We start from the raw sequence: 20,635 nt of genomic DNA on the forward strand, positions 1-20,635 counted from the left end.
TCGGAAATCAACACCAATTAATTTTTTTAATATTTATTTTTTTTGGGGTGAATGCAGTCAGTTCAAATCGCACTATTAATACCCCAGGTGTTGAGTTGCAGTTCAGTTTTTTCTTCTGCAAGCTGTGGCCCTCCCCAAAGCCTCTCCCTATTTTTATGCTCTTAACACAATGGCAGTGGTGGCATCTAAAACCCTAATCTTTCCTTTCCTTTCCTCTAAAGTTATATTATTTATGCTCTTCAAAAGTTGTATAATATTATTTCTCCTTTCTTTCTTTTCTATCACATCAAACTCCAACTTCCAAATTTTTTTATCTGTTCATTTATTAGTATTTCCCGAGTTAAAAATGACGTTGTTACCTCTTAGTTTTAGACCTGCACGAACTATCTCTACTTATAAAGTCTGGTTGAGATCAATGACTATGATATTCTCTTTATTTCCAAAACGTCATTAGTAATATACCCTATTAAATTATAATTAAATGAGTCGCTCTCTCTTAAATATACAATTAGTAAACGAATACTTAGGTGCTAGCTTACCGGTCCAAGAACAAAAAATTAAAATGTCTCTATTCTAAATTTCTCTCTCCTATTTGTCAAAAAATTAATATTGGTCAAACGGGCAAGCAGTTAAACATGTCTTTCAAGTAAACAGAATATCAAGTATTGTCAAAATGACTGGAAAATACTATGCATAAGTGAACCATCATGGGTGACTCATTAATCCAAAGCGGTCAGCATAAGTTGGGAGTGAATGAGTTCAAATCTCATAACCAAATGTTGTAAGGTCAGAAATAGCTGCTCTGTGAGAAACTATCGAGACCATACATTAGGGTTTTTTTTTTCTTTTTTCATCATACATAACACATGGGGTTTATATGGAAATGGGAGAGTGGTACACAAAAAAGACACAAAAGGGCAATTAGTCTAGTGTGGGAGGTGTGTTTGGCAGACAGGGAAAGGAAAAAATGAAGTGAAAACCTAGCTATAAAAATAGAAGCAAGATGTGAAAGGGTGTCATTCAAATATATTATATTGGGGAAGTTGAATTTCATATGAACCTCTTAATGTGGACAAATCTTTAACACAGATTTGGGTTCAATAATTGGGTGCTTTTCCCCTCCTTCTTTGTACATACAAAATCAAAATAATGCATTATTGTATTCATATATTGAAATCTCTTTGCTGCTAGCTGATGCATAGGCAATATCAGAACCCTCTGATACTTCCCAAATAGTCTTCAAAAAGCCTACTTTCAAAAATTCATGCATCCCTTTTTCATTTGATGGATGAACTATTACGAGCCTCCTGCCTACGTATATATGTATGTATGTATCAATTGCATCTAAACGTTTACCAAACTTTACATATACCCCACTCGATCAAGATAGGGGTAGAAAATATACCAACTTAAAATATTGTTACACTGACACCTAGGAGCGAGCAAGCACCGGAGAAAAGCCGAGTTGAATGCCAAAAATCGACAGAACTTGAGTTAGTCAGAAATCGACTAGTTGGTTGGTGCACTGATCAATGTTTTAAAAAAAGTTTGTTTCTATTTTGGAAACTGATCGATGATACCCTGACACCTGATCTAAAAGAAAAAAATCATTTCTTTTCATGTTAATGATGTTTTTTTAGGGATCAATTAGAGGCAAAATTTAAAAATAGATTAGACAAGAGTTTCATATTAGATAAATATGAATAATTTAATTAAAGGATAAGAAAGTGTGAGTGCTAAACACAAGAATTTAATCAACCAAACTAATTTAAATTATATGTATCCCTTGGATTTTGTTTGTCCCTAGCTAATATGTGGGTTACCAACCCAATAAAATGATTTATATTCTATGTATTTGATTAACAAAGTTAGCACAGCCACATCATTTCCAATAAGGTCACATCCATCCAATAGGCATATAAATGTACATAATCACTTATCTTAAGAGTTTGGTCTTGGATATAATTTAGCAATACAGGGAAGAATATAATTTGAGAGTGACTTGTCTCGTTGGCACTATCTATGGTGAAGTTTGCCTTTGATGATACCCTATTTCATTTATGTTGGTTTAGTTTTAATATAAGATTTTATTGCTTTGGTCAATATTTTAGCTAAAAAAAGAAGAGGAGAAAAACTTAAACTAATGGATTTTAGATAAAAGTTCAAATCAATCTCTTTACACTATGCTAATAGAGGTCGTTTACCTAGAGAGGCTAGACGAAGAGTAGGAAGGATTTATTGGCTAACCTGTATTTCTCATATTTAGAGAGAACGTGATTTCAGAATTCATGAGGATGTTGCTCGTTTGACCCCACTTATTTTACATCTTGTTTTAGAGTGATGTTTTTATTCGTGATTCTACTTAGATGGGGAATAGCGCGTTTGTTCTAGCTCACGACTATGGAAATCTTTTTGCTTGGGATTTATTTAATTAAGTCCTTATGTTTTCTTGTTTATGAAGCATGGGATGTTTCTTTTGCTATGTAATTGTGTTGTGGACTTTTTGACCTTCTTTCATTGGTCTTCCAATCCTGTGTGTCTTGATTTCTCAGGTTATAAGATCTTTCATTTTTCCTTACCATATATTTAACTTTTGAAAAGAAAGATAATATCTTTTTATTTTCCTATTTTGAAAAATAAAAAGAAAATTGCTTACGAATTACAAAAATACCTTATTTTGATGTTTCTACTTTTAATTTTAAAAACCCTTTTAAAAATTTTTGCCAAATTATCTTTTTTAAAGAAACATATCTTTAAATTTTTAATTTTTTTTTGAAATAATCAATTTGATTTTTTTGAAAAAAGATCGTTACTAGAACATTTTCATTGTCCATAAGTTTGAAATCAACGTAGGGGAGAAATTGTCATTTCCATAATATCATTCAAAAATCGACAAATTATAAAAAAAAAATATCAACATAATATACATATGTTAATATTAATAATTTTAAAATTATCTAAAAATTGTGAAACACTTATTGGTTAATTTAAATATTTGTTATGAATTTTTTATTTTTATAACTTTTTTCATCATAAATATTCAATTGATATTTTCATCAAATTGGGACCTCGAAATTTCCATTGATCATCGACATTTAAAAATGACTAGAACATTGATATATATTCTTTTAAAAAACGAGGTCCATCCCAATAAACTTCTCAAAATGGAGAATCATACTTAAAAATGATTACGAACTACCCAATGATTAGGTCTTAATTATGATTTTTATTTTTTCATTTTTTGAGGTAAGATTATTATTATTTTCTTAATGAAATTATAACCATATGGTTAAATTATTAGTTATAAGTTTATAAAGAAACATAGCTTTTGTAGCACTATCTTGTTAGTACAATTTTCCTTTAGTACCCTCTCTTTAATTTTAATGGTATAGTCCATCTTGACAAGAAAGGGGCAACTTTGTCAGCACCACATGATTTTGGTCATCCAAATCTATGAACAATGTTTAGTAGATATAATAAACCTTATTTCCACTGCATGATTCTTATCATTTTTTCTTTTGGTGAAAAGATAAATCTATATTTCTATTTGGTACTACAGATTTACAAATATCTCGATCATCTAGTCATCAGTCGACTCTTTTAAAATCTCTCACACCCTATTCTGTGATCGAGTCGATGAACTTACTTGCAACACACATCTTGATTATTCAATCCTTTGGCGTACGCATACGAGATACCAAGTTTAATTTTGAGAAATATAATCATAATTATGTTAGAAAAATATTTCTTTTAGGTTAATAGTCAACCTCAAGTTCCCAACTAATATTTAATCTTTAGTAATTTGACTTCGACCTCTAATTAATAAGACATAAAAGTGAAAAAGTTTCATGTCATTTTGCATAGAATGGTAAATCTTCATTTGTAGATGTTGACGACGTAGATATTAAAATTAGATATATCTCTATTATAGGCTATGGTAACACATTTCCATCCTAGTGTTATAAGAAAGAGATTTGTAATCCTTAAACTATTGGATTAAGAAGTAATTAATTTCCTTATTTTGCTTTATTAACCAAACTTTATAATCAAATTACGTCAAATTAACACAAAGTGTTTTTTGTGAATCAGCAGCATAAATTGGAAATTAAGCTAAATGCAATCACCTAAATTTCTGGCCACATGGTGGAGAGCTTTTCAAAAAAGGGCATTGAGAAAAGTTAATTAAAATTGTGGTTTAAATACTATATCTTGATATCTTGAAACTTGCTAATAACGTCGTTTGGTATTATACGCCTACTTTTACGTAAGCCAATATGTCTATTTCTATTGAACTGATTCTTGGCTTCCAAATCGTCTTTTTTGGTTATTATACTTTCAACATTTGTTCATTTTAGTTCATCTACTTTTGAAACGTTTGTTTTTTGACCATTTTTGTTCCTTCAATTTCATTTTTATCTCATTTCTTTCAATCACAATTTTAACATGACGACGATACTTTACTCACTAAATTTCTTAAAATGTAGTCATAAATTTGTATTAAATGATTTTCATTGTGTTAAAATGAATTAGTAATTTCTATGTGTTTCTTGAGACCAAATGTCTAGAGTCAAGCGATTGTCTTGTGAGATTAGTCGTGATGCGCGTAAGCTGGTTCGAACACTATTATTTAGTAAACATTCTATATTTGTCCATCTCGCTCATTATACTTAATTAGATTTTTTCCCCTTTTTCTATTATTTTTTTAAGTACAACAAATTGGGGGGTGGGAATCGAACTTATAACTTCTTGGTCAGAGACAGATGTCAATTACCGCTAAACTAATATTGTTGACATTGTTCAAATTAGTTAATGAAAAGTTAAATATATTTTTGTATTTCGGCATGACGTACTGTCGAATTAAGCTACACGATAATAATATAAATAGTTGTATACATCTAATTAATGCCCGTAATATTCTCTCTCTAGGATATATATAACCTATTGTATGTTGGTTGTAAGCTGTATCACGTCAATGTTAATATCATGACAATATTTTCTTTATAGCCAATACATAGATGCTTCCTTTAGGGATGACATTTGGTAGGGCACGAAAAATACGTCAAGTATTTATTTCCGAGCTACCTCTCCATACCTCAAATTTAGAGTATTTTCCACATATCGATATTTTTATCGACGTTTTTATATGGATATAGATTCGACATTTATGTAACGGATGAATTGACATTTCTATAGTATCAAAAAGAAAAATTGACAAAATGTAAGAAATGTTAAAGAAAATAACTTATGTAGACATAATAAACAAATTTTGACTTATTTAAAGAGGGAAAAAAACTTATTAGTTAACTTAAATTTAACTATAAATATATTTTATGATTTTTTTCCTTCTATGATTTGTCTCGAAATTAAGATCTATTGGGATTGGGAATCAAACTCAAGACTTTTTGGTTGGAGATATACGTCAATTACCGCTGAGTTATGCTCATTTTGACTATTCGCACCCACCAACATTTAAAGCTTGGTATTCGGTTGGAAAGATTCCTCAAATGGGAATTTACTTCTAGAAATGATTTTTTTCCATTTATATATTTTATAGATCAAAGTTTGATTAAAATATTAACAAATATATACAAGTCTATATTTCAAGCAAAAGCAAGAGAAAATAATGCATTAGTTTAAATAAATATCTTATATAGAAAAATTACTTTAATTGATAAATAAAAATAATTAACTTTTTAACCAAATAATCAAAATTTTATAGCACTAAAATTGATTCTGAAGTCGGCAATTCCCCAAAGTAATCACTTTCTTTTCTTTTCTTTTTACTTCCTTTTTACATTTTTTTTATTACAAGATTAAATTATCACCGTTTCAACCGCCTTTTGATTTAATGCAGACATTCTACATCATAAAAATTTTATCTACTAAGCTATGCATTGGGAATTAAAAAAGTGTTCGCTGACTTCATTTAAAGTTAATAACGTCAGTATCATTTAGAACGATGTAGGGTCCAACAATATTGATAAATCGTTTCTAAAGAAAAAATCACGATTTGAACAATGAGAGAATATGTATTCTCGTAACATTAGAAAATTTTCCCGACTCTATTTAAGGTATTATTATTTTTACATCGTCTTATTAATATTAATAGGAAAACTATAATAGTTACATATTTAACTAGACTCCTTAATTTCAACTTCATCTTTTCAAAGTGTTATTATCATCTTTTATCTTTTATTAGTGAGGGATATCAAAAGTCAAACATGGCCATTTTTGGTTCAAAAAGTAATTAAAATTTAAGAATATTATTTACAATATAATTCACCCCTAAAAATGACATTCTTCCACTAATGAGATCCTTATTGTTATTTAAAACAAAAAACTCAAAGCCCTAATTATCATAATTATTACACTCCATTGAAGAAAGTCGGCAATTCCCCACAAAAATTAATCTAATCAATAGTATATATCTTGTAAAGTTGGGATCTATTTATATTGGATTTGAGGTCACTTTATGAATTTTGCTGAAATTAATCTTGTGTCTCCAACATTTGACCCCTTTTTTTCCCACTAACCCAACACCAAAAAAATATATTATTATTATTATTGTTAAAATAATGTTATTCTCAAAGAAAAAAAAAATTTAAGAGGTGAAAAAAAACTAGCTAATTGAATCATGTATGATACTGAGAGTCGATAACTATCAACATTTATGTGTTTCATCTTAAAATCGACAATGAGAGAAATAACCTATATATATTATAAATTTTTGTTAAGTCTAGGATCCTTAACAATAACTACTCATAGTTATTTCCTTAACACAAAAGAAGAGTACGACCAATGTTTTATTTTTATCCTAATTGATCATGATTCAACATTATAAGTATAACGTTTTTTTCACAATAACCGAACACTTTTATTTGTAAATACTACATATTTGATTCCTTTCATAAATTTTTTGACCTATGAATTCGAGTCTAAAGAAAATGATAGTTCTTATATTATCCATATGTTATGATATGAATATCATCTCCACGAGTCAATTCTTTTGACAAGTGTTCCCTATGAAATCTCTCTTCAACGATGGGATATGTTTACACATATCAAATTACCTTTGATAAAAAAAAATTATATTTATTTTTGTTGAGCTACTCGATTATATTATAAAAGGAAAGAGATGCAAAATAAGTGTTACATTAAATTTTGTGCCTTAATTTGAATATCATTGCTCTATTACCATATATTATTGAAGTTTAATTGGGAAAGAAACAAAACATTGAATTCTAAATTAGGTTGGCCATATCAATTAACTTAGGTCAAAGCAAAAAATGGTGTATTGAACAGAATTTCTGACCTATTAATTCATTCCAACTGCAATTGTCTCTTAGAATTAAGACAATTTCTATTAATAATGTAGAGAAACCACCATACTTCAACAATAAATTTTTCAAATAACTTTATTTTCAAAATTTTGTATTAAAAATAATAAAGGGAGGAAATAACTAGTTCCGCCCTTAATCTTAGCGAAATATATATCAATTCTTATCCTAAACTTTTAATTTGATAAGCTAGACCTTTAGACTTGAATAAGTGTTACAATCTTTACTTTAAATCTTAAAAAGTCGATGTTGCAATTTTTACTGTTAAAAACAGACTTTTGTTTGAAGAATTTGTTAACAAAATATCACCATGTGTCTAATAAATTATAAAACATATTTATGGTACAAAATTTATGAAACTTAAAAAAGAAAAGGAAAAAAAATAGAGACTAACACACAAGATTGGATTATTTCCCTTTCAAAAAAAAAATTACATTATTTCTTGAAATTTGTGAGATCTTAAAGATTGAATGAGGTTTTTTTTTTTTGAAATTACGAGCTTTTTAGATTTTTATGTTAAAATTAACGATTGTGTAAGTTGAATCTAAGGTAAAAAAGATAGTAACTTTTGTCACGGTGTCTAAGGTTTAATTTGATGAAGTATTAAAAGTTTATGACAAAAATTAATATAGTGGATGAAGTTAAAAGGATAAATTCTCTTTTTTTTTTCCAAAATAATATTATTCATACAATCCCCCACCCCACGAAACAACCACACAAAATTTCTTTCTTTTATCAATTACATTTTTACATTAAACGCTTTCATAAAAGTAAAAATAAAAATTACAGTAACATAAATTCTTTCACATTTAAGCTTTTTTTTTTAGTTTTTTTAATATAAATAAAAAAAATTTAAACACTAAATTTTGTCAAATTAACATTTTAACACATATGTAGGGCAACATCCACCTTTTGGGTTCCAAAAGGCAATGATAGATATTGGTGCCAAAGCCAATCTCTCTCTTCAAATGGTTTTTCCTTCATTTCTTTCCCTTTTTCCTCCTTAAAACCTTCGTTTCTAAAATTTCTTACCGACCTAAACCGCTATATTTTTATTTTCAGAACAAAAAATTGTGGGTATGAAATTTGAACTTTCAACTTTGGAGAAATGAGTAGCTGTCAATTACCTTAAAACTTTCATCTTTGTTCTTACCAGCATGACACGTTCACCACTGGATTTTCATTTTTCTTTGTACAAGAATTATGTGAGCATGAAATTTGAACTTCTGATCTCAAAGTAACGAGTAGTTGTCAATTACCATCCAGTTATTCTTTTAAGAAAAAATAGAAAAAGCCGTCTCTCAGCTTCTTTTCAGCTGACGACTGAAAGTGAAGGTAGCTCCAAAAAGAAAATATGGAGATGGGTCCTTGTCTCCTCCTCCTCACTTTGTTTACCCAACTTTCACTTTTTTATCCTATCTCAAGATCCAATTTTTACTCTAATAACAATAAACAATAATTATCCTGATTCCCCCCATTGGTGGGCTTCAAAAAAAGATCTTCAATTTCTAAAATTAAAAAAAAGTTTGAACTTTGAAAAAAGGGTATATATATACCTCTTCCCAACTCCAAAATCCTTCAACCCCGGCCCCTCTTCAATAACACCCACATGGAGAAAAACAAATTTTCCGGTGATCGGAATAATCTCTCCGACCGCCACAACCGCCCGCCTCCCGCTCCCGGAGGTGGCTGGAAAGCCGCCATCTTCGTCATCTGTAAATTAGAACTCCCAACTTTTCTTTTCTTTTCTTTTTCCCTTTTTTTTATTCATTTATATAATAATTAATTAATGGCACTGCAGGCGTGGAAATCGCCGAGCAATTCGCTTTCATCGGCTTGTCGAGTAATTTGATCATGTACTTCACCACCGTCCTCGGCGAGCCCACCGCCGCCGCCGCCAAACAAGTCAACAACTGGGCCGGCGTCTCCGCCGTCTTCCCAATACTCGGTGCCTTCGTTGCCGACTCATTCCTCGGCCGTTTCAAAACAATTATCATTTCCACCCTCATATATTTCCTGGTACAGAGCTAGTCCGAAATTTATAATTTTTATTAATTTTTTAATCTAAGAGCAAGTCTATGTTTTTTTTTCCTAAATGATCTAAATTCGAAATTTTTAATTTGATTGGTTGGGTTTTGAATTCAGGGAATGGTGTTGTTGAGTGTATCGGTGAGTTGGGTCGGGTCGGGTCACCGGAAGGCGGTGGTTCTGGTGGCGCTGTACATTATGTCGGTGGGAGAGGGCGGGCACCGGCCGTGCGTGCAGACGTTCGCCGCCGATCAGTTCGACGAGGGGTCGCCGGAGGAGAGGAGGAAGAAGAGTTCGTTTTTCAATTGGTGGTTCGTGGGCCTCGTTGTGGGCTCCACTCTCGCCGTCTTTCTGGTTATTTACGTTCAGGTACACTATTAATTATTATTGCTTTAATTTAATTAATCTTTAATCACCCTAATCTTCCTCGCAATTCATATGTTTAAGTCATATATTCTCAATTCAGAAGTTTGAATCTCTTTTATTTGTTATCGAACTTATAGAAAAATAAAATCAATTTAAACATAATTCAACTCGTCAAGATATATTTTCTAAAAAAATTCTCAATTCATAAGTTTGAATCTCTTTTATTTGTTATCGAATTTATAGAAAAAAATCAATTTAAACATAACTCAACTCGTCAATCTATGTTTTTTAAAAAATTGGAACTTCAGTAGTTATGTATTATTTTTTATAAATTAAAATTATTGAACAGGGAAAAGCTCTTTTTTTTCTCATTCATGTAAATTGAGCGCTTGGATGACATATTTTAGTGGTTGTTTTTATTCTTTTTTTTTTCTTTTTCATAATTTTGGAATACATTATTTTTCGTACAGATGAATAGTGTGTTGTGCTTTTACATACAAGGATTGTCAAAAAAAAAAGGAAAAAAAAAGTAGAATAAGGGTTGATTTGAGTTATAGTTATGATTTTAAATTTTAAAATTTTACTCTTTTTACTATGTTCTCTATACATTATAATTATAATATGTGGATTATAAAGTTAATTCAATCTTACTTTATTAGTGAATAAGACATCTAATACAATTTTAGGTTTCTGATGTGATCGGTTTCGTATTAAAGTTGTTGAGCCAAAAATAAAAGTACCAAGTTGTCAATATATAACTTTATGAAATATATAATTCTTAAAGATGGGAACTAAGAAGGGAGTTTGATGAAAGTTTTGAATGACTAAAGTTTGAACGAAAAGTAGATAAAAAGTTCTATCATAAAGTTATTTCCGAAAAACCAAATAAATAAATAAAATTTAAGGACATTTTACCTTTTTTTTTTAATGATGGTACCAATAAAGAGGAGAAACACAAGCTTAGAATTACAATACTTTATCACAAAATTACAATAGAGAGTAAGAAAATTAATATGTATAGAATAACCCACTTAACAAAATGAGAAAAAAAAACATATCACGTGTCATGTTTAATATTTAAAAAGAGACTATGTTTTTTTGTTAATTTAAAAGTGCTGAGACATTTAAAAATATATTTAATTAGGTCGTTAGCATAAAGTTCAATACTTTTTGATATAATAGTATCTTCCACTTCTAATTTCTTCAATTATATATAAATTTAAGCATATAATTTATTACATTAAATATATATTTATAAATCAGTTGTTTTTTTTTTTATGGAACAAATAGGATAATATGGCCACCGGGTGGGGCCTGAGTTTTGGAGTTCTGGCCGGAGTTTTGGCGGCGGCGATAGTTCTGTTTCTGGCCGGAGTGAAGAAGTACCGACAGCAAGGTCCCCTCGGAAGCCCACTGACGACAATAGCTCAGGTGGTGGTGGCGGCGGCGAGGAAGTGGCGCGTGGACGAGACGCGTCATGGATGGCGAGTGTGCTACGAAGATAACGATGCCCATCACGAGGGTCGACACGTGCTTACGACTTTGGGTCAAACAAATCAATTTAGGTATTAATCCTATTTTCTACTTTGGTCAACTCCCTTTAGAAATAAGTAATTAATCAAAATTATGTTGAATTTTTAGTTCATCATTTATCTAAAATTTATATTTAACTTAGGGGAATAGATATTGATTATTACTTTAAAGTTGCAATCTTACATGGAAAAGATGAGGATCTGTTTGATTGGTAATCATTGTTTTCAAATTTATTTAATTAAATAGATTCAGTGAATATTTGTTTGGCTGACATATTTGTTTTTTAAAATTATTTTCAAATTATCCAAATAATAAAAATTCTGAAAACAACATTTTTATATTTTCAATATTTTTTAGATTTCAAATTTAAAACTTTAAAATACAAAATTATATTAAAAAAAGTAAAAAATTTTATAAATATATTATTGCATGTTATAAACTCATTTTATTTTTGTTAAAATTAAAACATATAAAATGTAATATATTATAACTATAGTAAAAGTTTATAACAAAAATGTTAATAAATTAATTGATATTATTTTAGATTTAAATAAATATATATTCCTAAATACACGCTCTACCGTTATTTTTACTTTGAAATTCAATTTTCAAATATGCTACCAAAGAATATAACTATATTTTTTTAATTGAATCTCATATATTCATATTACCAACTAAATACAATTAACAAGAGTTCATAATATATATATGGAATAAGCTCATAATCATCACACAAAAAAGCACTATGTCAAAGTTAATACTACGGCAGTACTAGAAATTTTGTTCTTTCCAACGTGACCGATGGTGTTGATATGGGGTAGGATTTTGAACAAGGCGACGTTGATGGAGGAAGCGGATGAGAAGAGGAAGGTGCGGGACCGGTGGCGGGTGAGCACGGTGGGGGAGGTGGAGGAGGTGAAGCTGGTGGTGCGGCTGGTTCCGGTGTGGGTGAGCTGCCTGATGTTCGGAGTGGTGCAGGCACAGCTCCACACCTTCTTCACAAAGCAAGGCAGCACCATGCTCCGCTCCATTGGGCCCCACTTCCAACTCCCCCCGGCCTCTCTCCAAGGCGTCGTCGGCCTCACCATCCTCCTCACCGTTCTCTTCTACGACCGCGTTTTTGTCCCCGCCGCCAGAAACTTCACCGCCCACCACTCAGGTGCTTACACGTGCCCTTTTCTAAATATTTTTACTTTTTAATTTGCATTGCTCACCTAATTAGTTTTAATGCTGGGTTAAATTACGAATTTGGCCTCCTTTTGAAAAGTTCGAATTTAGTTTCTACCGGTTTATTAAGTCTCGTAAATTGTCTCTACAACGTTAATTTCATATGGTAAGATTAATCAATTTTCGCCTATTTAGTCCTAATTTAGCTCTAAATCCTAACACACTCCACTTAACATTTAGTCAAATATTAACCAATTGGCATTTAAACATGAGGTAAATGAATGAAAAAAAAACTCTTATATTATATATGTACCTATTAATATAAACTAATATAAATTATTTGAAGATTTATAGATAAAAATAAAATTAAGATTTCAAATGTCGATATTAATGGAGTGTCAATATCTAAATTTTATAGAATCGAAATATTAGAAAATTTTGATCCCAATTGATATTTCTAGAAAAAATAATATAAAAATATTTGAATTAATAAATAAATATTTTCCTTTAAATTAGTTAAGAATGGTACTTATTAGCATCACGCCTATCAAACGATATTTTATTAATATATTTCTTTTATTTATCTATTTTTTTGCTACATCATTGAAATAACTTATAGATATATAAAAATATGTATGCAGAAATTTAATATCATAAATAAAACTAATACATCGATCTTAATTTAATATGATATATGTAGGCATAACGGTGCTACAAAGGATAGGAATAGGGCTCTTCATATCCATCCTCAACATGGCAGTCTCCGCCTTAGTAGAGACGAAAAGGGTTGCGGTGGCGGCCAATCACGGTCTCACCGACATCCCGAAAGCGGTGGTTCCGATGACGATATGGTGGCTAATTCCACAGTACATGCTGTGCAGCATCTCCGACGCCTTCGCCATCGTCGGTCTCCAAGAACTTTTCTACGACCAAATGCCGGAATCCATGCGGAGCTTGGGGGCGGCCGCCAACATCAGCATTATTGGCGTCGGAAACTTCCTCAGCAGCGCGGTGATATCCGTCGTCCAGGCCGCCACCGTGGCGCGGGGTGGCCGGAAGTGGCTGGAGGACAATCTCAACCGTTCAAATCTGCATTACTTCTATTGGATTTTGGCGGCTTTGAGTGCTCTAAATCTGTGTGGCTATGTTTGGATGGCAAATGGGTTTGTGTATAAAAGAGTTGATCAAGAATTAGGTAATAATATCAATGGTGTGGAGAAGGAGGTGAGCTTCAAGAACAGCAATAATGGCTGCCATGGAGATGATATGATATGATCATACGAGAGAGGAGCTAAAAATGATGATTAATTATTAAATATGTGTTTTTTATTTTTCTAATTTGTAGTGAAGTTAAATTTAGGGGTGTCTCTAATGTTTTAATGGTGTTTTTTTGGCTGATGGGATGTGATATATTATATAATAATAATGGTTAATTGAAAATTTCAGAGTAATGTTTGTAGGTGAAATTTCTAAATTAAAAGCTTTTTCATTATTTTAACTTTTAACTTTTAACTAATATCAACAAAAATATAGTCTTGTCTTAGGATCATAAGAACGCTCATAACAAGTCACAATTTTATTAAAGAAAAAAGTAAAATTAAACTAATTGAAAATATTAATTATCGTTCTTATATTTTATTTCAAAAAATATATCATAACAATCAAGTCAATGAGTTAAATTTTCAATACAAATTTGATTGAAATATCTATATGCCCATGAAACATGAAGTCGATAAACCTCGTATAGTCCAAAAAAAAATTTAATTAGTAGTTTGTTTGCAACAAAGATTCGGTAAATTATTTTTTAAATGTTCTAGACTAAATTATTATAAAATAAGAGTCATAAGTAGGACCTAATATGTTACTCAATCCAAAAAAATATAGATTAACTTAATTTTTAGAAGTTATTAAAATTAAAAAAAAAAAAAAGATCATCCATTAAGTAAAGCAATGGAAGACGTGGCTGGAAAAGTAAATTAACATCATCTTATCTTCACAAAATGGTTTAGGTACTAAAACCATTTCAGGATTCTCATGTGCTATATATTTCAAATATATTCAAATCATTAATAAATTTTTTAATACGGATCTGATTAAAGAATTCAAATTCCTAATCTTTTGGTCGGAGATACGTATCTGAACTTAAACCAATTGAGTTATGTTCGAAATGTTCGGATGAGTCTATTGTTATTAATCATTAAAGAACTCACCCCCACCTTTTTTGGGCCACAAAGGGCTTTTGGGCATTGGATTGGGCCATTCTTCATTGCCCTTTCAACAATTTATTTGATTGCTTTCTTCATTGTTTTTTTTTTTATTTTTCTTTTTCTGAAAAAAGAAAAAATGAGTTTGTCATTCAAATGTTGAGGAGATAGGTTTATTAGATAAGTTCTTTTCTCCTCCCCTTCTCTCATCCTCAGTTCTTAACTCTTTCCAGCAGAGGCCAGGAGAGGGAGATAGATCAGCCTCGTTCAACAAAAAGCGGATTTATACAAGGAAAAAATAACACCGACCGACCGATGTACACCTCTATGTCCAGCTGTCTATTCCTTCATAGTTCCCTTACTCTCATATTTTTCCTTCCCTCCCGACTTTTACTCTATAACACTCTAATATTTTCACTCTCAAATTCTGACTTGGTAAGAAATTTAACAATTTTCCTTTTCAAATGGAGATTCTTCGTAGATTTAACCATTCAAGTGAAGATTTACCATAAAGAATTAACTTTTAATTTGAAATTTATTTGAAAAAAATATGGAGAATAATTTTCCACGAAAAATCTCACCTCAATCATCCCAAAATTTCATGGAAAATTTCGTGAAGATAGAAAATGAGAAGAGAGGTGGGAATGGGACAAGGAAGCCATCCCCACCCCAACCCCGCCCCAATAACACTCTCAGCTGGCATAACGTCGCAGGTAATTACAAATATTTTAAAAGCTCAACTAAATCAAAATCAATCTTATAAAATGTGCCATGCTAACATTTTATATGCTAAATAAATGGAATACTCCAATAAATAAATATATATATATATAGAGTATAACGAGGGTGTGGAATTGAACTGATGATCAGAAATAAGTGTCAATTACTGCTGTTCAGCTCAAAATACATGTTTATAATTTAATTATTTTGTTTTTTTATTTTTTTATTTGGTCTGAAAGGAAGACTTCAGATAAAGTTTTTCTAACCTACAATAATTCTGTACAATCTAGATTGAAATCTAAAATAATATGTTAAAATTCAATTAATAACTTCAAAACAGAAAACATTATTATTATTATTATTTGATAAACTACTAAAAGAAAATAATTGAATTATTAACTGATATAAAAAAAGACATGAACACACAAGGAAAATGAGAATTCAAACTAAACAAAATATTATCTCACCCCACCTTTGACATTGATATGTTTTCAACACTATAATTTTTGGATTACATGTGATACAACAAATCTTCCAAAAAGGGCATTGGAAGATAATGTAAGAACATAATTAATTCATACATATCTACTAATTTATTTTTCTTTCATTTATTTTATATATTGGTCAAGAGAAAAAAAAAAGAATGGATAAAGTTAAATAAAATCTTCTTCTCTGACTAAATGGTTTAATGAATTAGTTAAAATAACATAAAAAAATTTCACATGTTAAAAAACACATAAAAACAATCACCACTTTCTTTTTTTTTTTGGCCAAAAGGTTAGGATTGAGTCATTGTCAAAAACCTCCCTTCACCTAATTTATATATATTAATCTAAAAAAAAACTACATATTTTTGTTTTACTTTAGGTTTTGAATTCTATTTTGATCTGTAAATAATTTTCTTTTAATTTAGTTTATAAACTTTGTGTAAAAATTATTTTAGTCATTGTGTTTATTTTCAATTAATTTAATAAAAAAATTTATTGAAGTTGTTTTAGAACCGAATACTTTGATCTACCGCATGCGGTGATCTAAATGAGTAAAATATGGTGCTTATATGTTGGAAACGATTTTTCTATCAAGTTCAAGAACTAAAATAAAATATTTAAAAGTTAAAGAACCGGAATAGAATAAACATGGAAGTATAGTGAGAAAAATAAGATGTAAATCTTTTTCTTATCCTCTGTTAAAATTTTTTTTAATATTTATTTTTTCATATATATATATACAGAAATAGAAATCCATATTATAAAATGTAAAGTTGAAAAGACAGAGGGGGAAAGAATAAAATGAGTATATTGTCGTGTTCATTTTGAACTTTAATTTTAGACTTCTCATTACACAAAAATTAAAACATTAAAAAAATAATTTTCTCATGCAAAAAAGAAAAAGACATAGTTGAATATTAAGAAAAACTTTTATTTTCAATCCACTACTTTTATTTTGAATTTGTAGGTTTTTTTTATACATTAAGAAAATATCATTGACAATATTGTTGATTTTCCATCTCAATAGTTTGAAATCCAAACACATCTCTCTTACTTCCCTATTCAATTAGGACTCTCCCTCTCATTTTATGATTCGGATAAGGATTGTAGAATAAGTGTTTTTCCTTTTTTTTTTTCTTTTTCTCTGGAGTGAAACGGGTTTTTTTTTAATAGTTGACAAGTTGTCAGATCAAACCATCGACTTTTGAATAATATTAAGACTGACAAGTTCGAGATATGAAATATGCATCCTATTATGGTTAAAATACTATTTTGGTCACTTGTATTTTCAACTTTCGTTCATTTTAGTCTATGCATTCTCAAAAGATTTGTTTGGGTCCTTATACTTTTAAAAGCCACTATTTTGGTACCTTAATTTTATTTTTAATCTCATTTTTTCTATCACAATTTCGATATGACAATACAATAATCAATATTTATTGAAATGTAACCATGACTTTATATTAAATTGTTTCCATTATGTGTAGAATTTGTATAAAAAACTTAAAAATAGAAACCAAAATAGTCACTTCTAAAAAAATACAGAGACTAAAATAACATTTTTGAAGTACGTTGATCAAAATGAATCAAGGTTAAAAAATACATATATTAAAATAATATTTTAACATAATTTTGTTAGTCATATATTTCTAAGAAATTCATCGATAGAATGATTATTTGACGTCAAAATATATTTTATTAATTGCATCATTTTTTTTATTATTAATTTGAGGGTCTCATTGAATTTTTCATTAACATTTGGCCGACGTTTTATGTGAAAAATTACAAAAAATGGAAGAAAGAAAAAGAAAAAGTTTTGAAGCAAATTCAAGTTCAACGGTCAGAGCCCATTTTAATTTTCTTATTTCTAAATTTGTTATAAAGAATCGATCAAATAAAAGCAAAATCGAAGTTAATGTGAGTTGGCAGACGATTTTATTCTTTACATTTGGTTAAAATAAAAGGAAAAAGAATAAATAGAAAATCTAGATATTTGATCGAGAACTTTATTTGGAGAAAAAATAATTAAAAAAAAATCTAAAATTTGGTGACAACAGGATCTCAATAATTTTGACAAAATAAAAAGATCTCACTCAAATTTGAGCCTGAAAAACTGCTGGCCACGGCACGTGCTTAAAGATTAAGGATCAGAGTCCTACCATTCTTTAATATATATATATATATTTTCTGAAATACATGTCGTCTAGCTTACACCTTGAATTCCAGACCTCATGACGGGTGATATCACAAAATTTTTATTGTTTGATTATTGTTATGAAGATAAAGTCGCATTGATTAATAAAATATGTATTTGGTTCATGTTTTATAATAAATTTATTTTTATAATTTTCTAAAAATATCAATTGACACCGATATGCCAAGGGACGAGTCTCTACGTCTAACATCAATGAAATTGATTCTCATCATGATTCTTTGTAAGTAAAGAGGATCTAAGATTATTTTCAGTGCATATTTAAAATTAAATTTAAAAAAAAAAGCGGGAACGATCTTCCATCCTCTCACTCGATTGAAGGAGTCCGAAAAATTATGCACATCCCTCTCGACTTTTCATCGATATTTCTAGACACCTTGACATGTCCATCAATAGAACTCCATTCTTTTTCAATCAAAAAAACTCACAGGCTACCATAATAATAATAAAAAAAAACACTACTTTAATACCGCATCACCAAAAATGAAGGTAAAATCAAACTGAATCGTAGTAAATTGAAACTTTCAAAACAATAGCGACCAAATTGAAATCAGATCTAAAATTTGAACTTGACCTAAAAAAACAATTACAAATATGGTAGAAAAATAGAACACATCAATCAATCATCACACAAATGACCTCATTAATATCCAACTCAATCATTAAATACCCCAAAAAGCAACTAATTAATACTAAAATCATCCTAAGAATGACATGTATTACACCATCACTTAACCAAATTCTTGGACACCGAAAAATTGTTAGAAAAAGCCCAAATAGTCGAAGCATATAAAAAAAGGAAGAAGAAGAAGAATATAATCTGAGAAGAGAAGAAGAAAGAAAAGAAGGTTCCTTCTTCTTTGCTTGTTGCTGAATTCAAAAATGAAAGCCTAAGAGATCCGCAAGATTCTGTAACAAAATCTGTTGGATCTCTCTTTCCAAACTTCCCCATTTATAAACCCCATCTTCTTCCTCTGCCCACTCCACAAATTCTTCTTCTCTGTTCTTCTTCTTCTTCTTCTTCTTCTTCTTCTGTCCATTTCCATGGCGGCTGTTGTTTCTGCAGAAGCTCAGTTTCATGTGTTGGCTGTGGATGACAGCCTTATTGACAGGAAGCTCATTGAAAGGCTCCTCAAAACCTCTTCCTTCAATGGTACTGCTCTGTTTCTGCTTCTCATCCTCTGTTTCTCTCTCTCTCTCTGTTTCAATGGAGTTCATATTTTGTGTCTAAAATTTGTGGGTTTTTTGAAGTTACTGCTGTGGATTCTGGAAGCAAAGCTTTGGAGCTTCTGGGTTTGGTTAGAGATAGAAATGGTGGAGGAAGCAGCATCCATTCCTCTGTTTCCCCTCTTCATCAGGTAGGGAAAGACTGTAAATTCATCACAAACGAAGGGTTTTTATGAAACAAATTTGAAAAATCAGTGAAGGGTCTTTATTTAAAACATTAGACTTGTAAAATTTTTGAGGCAAAATTTGTTTTTTCATTGTTTGATGCAGGAGATTGAAGTTAATATGATCATTACAGATTACTGCATGCCAGAAATGACTGGCTATGATCTTCTCAGAAAGATCAAGGCAAGTTTCTTCTTCTTTTTTTTTTTTTAATTCTCTGGCTGAATCTCCACTTTCCCAGCAACATTTTCTCTCCTGCCAAACAGAAAATCTGAAGGGAAAATTTGTGTCTGGTTTTGCAGGAATCTGAGTCACTCAAAGACATTCCTGTTGTGATCATGTCCTCTGAGAATGTTCCATCAAGAATCAACAGGTGAGGGGGGAAACTGCAAGAAAAAGGAACCATTTTTTCTCAACCATATCAAAATCTGAGATGACCCACTAAGAAATTAATGTGTAATTTGAAATGGGTTTGTGGGTTTTGGTTTATTTTTTTTAATTTTTGTGTTCTTGAATCAGATGTTTGGAAGAAGGAGCAGAAGAGTTTCTGCTAAAACCAGTGAAATTGTCAGATGTCAACAAGCTTAAACCCTTCATTTGCAGAGGAAAAGCCAAGGAAATGGAACAAAGCCAACAATCATACGAGAGAACAAGAACAAAATCATTTTGATTTACAGTACCAAATTTTTTTGTATCAGACAGTCACTTTGAATTTGAATTTGTCAAAATGTACAAAATTGATGAATTTCAGATTTTTAGGCTTAGAAATCTCATTATTTTGTAGCAGATATTGGCAACTCATGATTTGGATCTCTACCAAACCAACAAAATAAAGTAATACAATTTTTTTTTTTTTATATTTTCCAATTTTGGCTTTGACCCATCAATAAGATTTTTGAATGGTTTATTTATAATGACATAATTGGTCAAGATTTGCTTGTTTCCAATTCCTCCACGAAAATTGGTTGTCAATCTTGGAAGGATTACAAAGGAGTTATAATGATTCTATAAAAATGAAAAAAAAAAAAAAGGATTATGATGTAAAATTTGAGATTCCATGTTTGAATAGTAAAAAGGAAAAATAAAAATTTTCAAAACATGGTGTGATATTATATTTTAATTGACAGAAAAAAGTATTTGATCTTCTTTGGTATGCTTTATTTACTTTTATTATATTGACAATTCTGA

At 30.1% G+C, this 20,635-nt stretch overlaps 2 protein-coding genes across 2 annotated transcripts; both read left to right on the forward strand.

Moving 5' to 3' along the window:
- The first annotated feature begins 8,893 nt into the window (after positions 1 to 8,893).
- On the forward strand, positions 8,894 to 13,882 carry LOC111009996 (Major facilitator superfamily protein). Its single transcript, XM_022283251.2, has 6 exons — positions 8,894 to 9,052; positions 9,139 to 9,356; positions 9,483 to 9,734; positions 11,022 to 11,296; positions 12,086 to 12,423; positions 13,132 to 13,882. Exons 1-6 carry the CDS (start codon positions 8,947 to 8,949, stop codon positions 13,704 to 13,706), a joined length of 1,764 nt encoding a protein of 587 aa, XP_022138943.2. The 5' UTR covers positions 8,894 to 8,946; the 3' UTR covers positions 13,707 to 13,882.
- Positions 13,883 to 18,767: 4,885 nt separating this feature from the next.
- On the forward strand, positions 18,768 to 20,304 carry LOC111010126 (two-component response regulator ORR4). Its single transcript, XM_022283459.2, has 5 exons — positions 18,768 to 19,208; positions 19,307 to 19,413; positions 19,553 to 19,630; positions 19,750 to 19,820; positions 19,967 to 20,304. Exons 1-5 carry the CDS (start codon positions 19,100 to 19,102, stop codon positions 20,115 to 20,117), a joined length of 516 nt encoding a protein of 171 aa, XP_022139151.1. The 5' UTR covers positions 18,768 to 19,099; the 3' UTR covers positions 20,118 to 20,304.
- Positions 20,305 to 20,635: the final 331 nt, after the last annotated feature.

This window comes from Momordica charantia, assembly GCF_013281855.1.
Source record: "Momordica charantia cultivar OHB3-1 chromosome 9 unlocalized genomic scaffold, Mcharantia_2.0 BLBB01000009.1, whole genome shotgun sequence".
NCBI lineage: Eukaryota > Viridiplantae > Streptophyta > Magnoliopsida > Cucurbitales > Cucurbitaceae > Momordica > Momordica charantia.

Coding starts and splice junctions, on each gene's coding strand:
- LOC111009996 (XM_022283251.2), top strand. CDS start 8,947: ATGGAGAAAAACAAATTTTCCGGTGATCGGAATAATCTCTCCGACCGC. Junction 9,357..9,482: donor CCACCCTCATATATTTCCTG/GTACAGAGCTAG, acceptor TTTTGAATTCAG/GGAATGGTGTTGTTGAGTGT. Junction 9,735..11,021: donor TTCTGGTTATTTACGTTCAG/GTACACTATTAA, acceptor TGGAACAAATAG/GATAATATGGCCACCGGGTG.
- LOC111010126 (XM_022283459.2), top strand. CDS start 19,100: ATGGCGGCTGTTGTTTCTGCAGAAGCTCAGTTTCATGTGTTGGCTGTG. Junction 19,209..19,306: donor CAAAACCTCTTCCTTCAATG/GTACTGCTCTGT, acceptor GGTTTTTTGAAG/TTACTGCTGTGGATTCTGGA. Junction 19,821..19,966: donor GTTCCATCAAGAATCAACAG/GTGAGGGGGGAA, acceptor TTCTTGAATCAG/ATGTTTGGAAGAAGGAGCAG.